Source organism: Chrysochloris asiatica, unplaced genomic scaffold, assembly GCF_000296735.1.
Source record: "Chrysochloris asiatica unplaced genomic scaffold, ChrAsi1.0 scaffold00161, whole genome shotgun sequence".
Taxonomy (NCBI): Eukaryota; Metazoa; Chordata; class Mammalia; order Afrosoricida; family Chrysochloridae; genus Chrysochloris; species Chrysochloris asiatica.
Window position 1 is genome coordinate 408501 of NW_006408679.1, and position 4798 is coordinate 413298.

General features: G+C 40.8%; 1 protein-coding gene across 1 annotated transcript in view; it reads right to left on the minus strand.

Moving 5' to 3' along the window:
- Window positions 1-3797, minus strand: part of SDCCAG8 (serologically defined colon cancer antigen 8) — a gene marked incomplete at its 3' end in the record, with an annotated part of 318486 nt that extends 314689 nt beyond the window's left edge. Inside the window, exon 1 of the mRNA XM_006871153.1 lies at window positions 3731-3797. Coding sequence (XP_006871215.1) covers window positions 3731-3797 — 67 coding nt within the window. The remainder of the gene's footprint in view (window positions 1-3730) is intronic.
- Between the last annotated feature and the right edge of the window lie 1001 nt (window positions 3798-4798).

Here is a 4798-nt window from a genome sequence, read left to right on the forward strand (position 1 = left end):
ATAATTCACAATAAAACATTTTTTAAAAAAATGAAGTGATATTAACAATGTTTACATGTACAACTTAGTAACAGGAAAAACTAGTGAGGAAAGACCAAGAATGTTTACTAGCCTTCCTTTAGACATGAATTAGAGTCCTGGTGTGTGATAATACACTGGACTGCAAGGTCAGTTTGAATTGCAAGGTTGGCAGTTCTAACTATGGGTCAGAACCAACGCAACGGCACTTAAGAACAACAAACAAGCATGAATTAGACAAGACATTTTGAGGAAGTAATGATGCAAGGAGCTCTGGTAGCATAGTGGTTATGAATCGGGCTGCTAATCTCACAGTCAGCAGTTCAAAACTACCAGCTGTTCTGCAGGAGAAAGATGAGGCTTTCTGCTCCGGTAAAGATTTACAGCCTTGGAAACCCTATATAGGGTCAGGGTCGCTATGAGTTGGAACCGACTCATAATAACAACAATGATGCATATAGAAATCAAGTAAGTCAACAAAAACAAACATTATAAGACAAATGAACTTCAAATTGCATTTGATCTGATTCTATTTGTATGTTAATGTTGTTCTTAAATCATTAGGCATAAAAACTAAAAGTAATGGAATGCTACATGTAAAATAACTCCACCATACTTTGTTTATTTGGGGATGCAAATTTGTATTTTAAGGTTTTCTCCTTTGAGAATTCAAATCCATACAGCAACACTGCAGAAAAGGCCTGGCAATCTGCTTCTGTAATGATTACCGCCCAGAAAGCCCTAGGTTACAGCTATACTTTTGTTACATCAGGTTGCCACTAGTGGAATAGACTCAAAGAGAAAAAGTTACTAAGTGGTAATTCGTATTAGTAACGTGAACTTCTGCTTGTACTTAAATTCAGAGTCAGCTACTGATTCATTTCCTTCCAGAAGCGATTATGTTGTTGTCAAGAAACATTGAATCAGTTCTAACTCATTGTTGTTGTTCTTATGTGCCATCGAGTTGGTACTTCATAGCGACCTTAATGCACAGCCAAACGAAACACTGCCCGATCCTGGGCCAACCTCACTATTGTTGCCATGTTCCAACTTACAGCAATCCTGAATATGGTCTGAGGAGTGGCTGATGGGTTTGAACCATCAAACTTGTGGTTAGCAGTTCATTGCTTAGCCCACAGTACCACACTAGGACATATATAAACTAATAAAAAAAATTAAATTGCTACTAAATGAATAATAAAATAAATCCTAAAAACCCATGAAGAATTTAGTTTCTCTTTCAGATTAACTGTTTAAAACTAGGCATTAACAGTAGTAATAAAAACTGATAAACTATTTTCTCTGCCTTATATTTGCCTTTGGCTGTTTTTATTATCTTATTATATTGTCATATGCGGAGTCCTGATGTGGTGCTGTAGGCTAATGCGTCAGACTGCAAAGTCATTTGAACTGCAAAATCAGTGGCTCAAGCTTATCAACTGCTCCTTGGAAACCATATACAGGGTCACTATGTGTTGGAATCGACTTGACGGCACATAACAACAATAACATTATATTGTCATAATATAAATGAAATGACTTTAAAATTTATTATATTTGAAATAAAATTCTTTACGATTACTGACAGCAGTACCACAGGTATTAAACATACTGGTTGTTGTTGTTAAGTGCCATCAAGTCGGTTCCAACTCATAATGAGGGTCATACCCTGTATAGGGTTTCCAATGAGTGGCTGGTGAGTTTGAACTGCTGACCTTGTGGTTCAAACTGACCTTGGGGTCTATTCTTACCCCACAGCACTACTACAGCATTAATTTACAACATTAGGCATCAAAATGCCTAATATTAAATTATTTTCTAGGCTTACATAAAGGCTCAAAATAAGGCCAAAGGCATTAGAAGCCTATGACAGAAATAAAAAATTTTTACCAACCTCAAAAATTAAACAAAACAGTTCATTGAGCATTGTGTGTTTCTTGCTTTCAATGAAAAGTTGTGTTTATTTAAATATCTAACAGCTTTTGAAACATTAGACTGATTTTTTTACATCTATAATTTGGAAATTGAGAATAGTCTGTAACATTGCTGACAGAGGTGAATGATACATAATTACTCTTGCAAAGTTTAGTCATTAGAAGATAAATTTTGTAATCTAGAAAAATTCTCACTTTGTTGCCAGTACTAAGTACAAATAGCAGCTAACAGTTAATCATAGTTGCTGATGTGCCAAGCACAGGGATCCATACCTTTATTTTCTATTATAATGATCTGTAATTACCTTATCATATTTCTCCCCAAATCTCTTAGTCCAGTGACTCCATTAAAGCAGGGACCTTAGAGTGTTTCTAAACACCCTGTATGCCTAATAGGCACTGAACATTTGCCACATGAGTCGATGTTCTTATATGGCTTAAATCAGGTTTCTTGTTTTTTGTTTTTCAAACTGGGTTATGACAATGAAATATAATGAAAATAAAGTGTATCACATGTAATGGAATAAGTTTTCTTTAGTAAAACTTCTTTTTGTTATATTTGACCCAAGTATATGTCCCATAGGAACTCTGGTAACATAGTGGTTACAAGTAGGACTGCTAATCTCAACATCAACAGTTTGAAACTACCAGCGGTTCTATTGGAGAAAGATGAGACTTTCTGCTCCTACAAAGATTTACAGCCTCGGGAACCTTATGCAGGGTCGCTATGAGTCGGAAGCGACTCCACCACCACCACCACCACCACCACATGGCTCATGTAAAATGTAGGTGGTTCAACATCACCAGCTGCTCTTCGGAAACTCTGTACAGGGTCACTAAGAGTCGGAACCGTCTCCGCAGCACTTAAACAACTAGGGGTTATGGTGGTAAAATAAGTATTAAAATCTCCTTTACGTGGACGATTTCAGTTGCTCTGCACAATAAATCAGCAGACAGCACCATATCCTCCATTAAACAACAACACAAAAGCAAAATAAAACAAACTCTCTAGATTTATCTAAATTGTCCAAGATAGCAGAGTCTGAAAATCACTTGTGTAGATATTCAATCATGGAAAACTGTACAAGGGAAATCTGAATTAGCGGAATAAGGTTTCATTAATAGTGACTGTGGCATGGATAATAAGAAAATCGCCAAAACATAGGCTTGAAGGAAGACAGAACTGAACTGAAATTCCGGCTCTGCCAGTAATAAGCTGTGTGGCCTTTTGCATATCATTTAAGCTCTCCGAGCCTTGATTTTTCTATGTGTAAAATAAGTATAGCCATAAGGTTAAGTTGTAAACAAGCTAATGTGTGTAGATAGCCTAGAATACTAAAAAAAAGAAGTTATTTTGATGAAAATCATTACTAGTTTTTCCCCATCCAATAATTCACTTTTGTCCCAATATATTTCAATATGCAAAACACGTGAATTATAAACTAATTCAATTAAAGAGCAAAGTAAGAAAACTGGATACAAGTGACTTAAGAGTTGTCCATGAGTTTCTACTGGCACTGGTTGAGAAAGACGCTCAAGTCAAGATCAGAGATTTGGTTCAGGTAACTAGAGGAATCAAGGGAAGTAAAGATGCTTAAGCGTCAAAACAAAATCAAACTATTTCATGCTTGCTTAGAGATGAGAGCAACATCCATCTTCTTCATAGGCAGCCAAGCTGGAGTCGATCCAGACTGTGGTCGAACCAAGGGGTCAGGAAACGCACCTGGTCAGGGTCAGGGTCCCAAGGGTCTGGGGCACAGTGGTTCGAAGCAACTCACCCCGGAGACTCCGTTGATATTGCCCTAGAATCTCCTCCAGGGCAGAGTTCCCCGGGGACTTCGCCATTCACGGACCCAGGGCCCAGAGATGGGAACTACGTGGGGACTTGTCCAGAGTGACCACGTCCAAGAACAACAGGCCTAATGCCTGGGGAGCTCCCGCCTGCTTCCTGCCGCTGCTGTCACTGGGGAGCCTGGAACCGAGTTCGTGGGGACTCTTCCTACCCATTGGTCCTTATGGTGCACGTCGGGAGTGGTAGTATGCAGGTTCAGGGCCTCCAGCCCCGAAACGCTAATAGCCGTTCCAGCTGTACTACTATTCCCAGAGGACACCGCGCCTGGGAAGCAACTTTGGCGGTTTGGGTGCCAGAGTCTGTTGCCAAGAAACAGCTTGGAAGCCCCGCCCTCATTCTTCAGCCTTGCCTGATTTAGTCCCGCCTTCTATCTTCTGTCTGGACCACCTGACAGAAGGAGCTCACAGAAAGCCTTGAGTATTCGAAATGTGTTAATATGCAGTTGATCCCTAAGATTTCTGAAAGACTAAGCTCTGAATTCTATTTCAACAATGAAATTTGTTACAATGACCAAGTAAATTCTCAAGCAAAAGAAGCTCAAAACCTTTGAAAAGGCTAGATTGTGAAGACCACCGACACTACAGATCCTAGCATGCTCAGCGTTTCGAGCTCCCGTTTGAGTTGGCGCATTGCCCATTGGGAATTGTAGTCCTGTTTGGTTGCGGTTCTTGAATGCCAGAGATCGTTTCATTGTTCAAGCCGGTCTCGGGTCACGCCTGCGCAGTGGGCAGCTGAAAGAGCTAGTGGGTGAGACGCTCTGCACAAACCCCTTTTCATTGTCTGTTCTTGGCGCCTGCGCAGTACGAGACTGATGGGACAGGGTAGGAGGAGGGGATAGGGATCGGCTCTTCGCCTTTCCCCGAGGCGCCTGCGCACTAGGCGGCCGCTCTTTGCCGTTACCGCTATGTGTGGGGCGTGTGTGGAATAACGTTATTGCCCAGCGGAGCTGAGGGGCCCGTAGCTCGTCCGCGGCAGCAGCGACGACGACGACGGG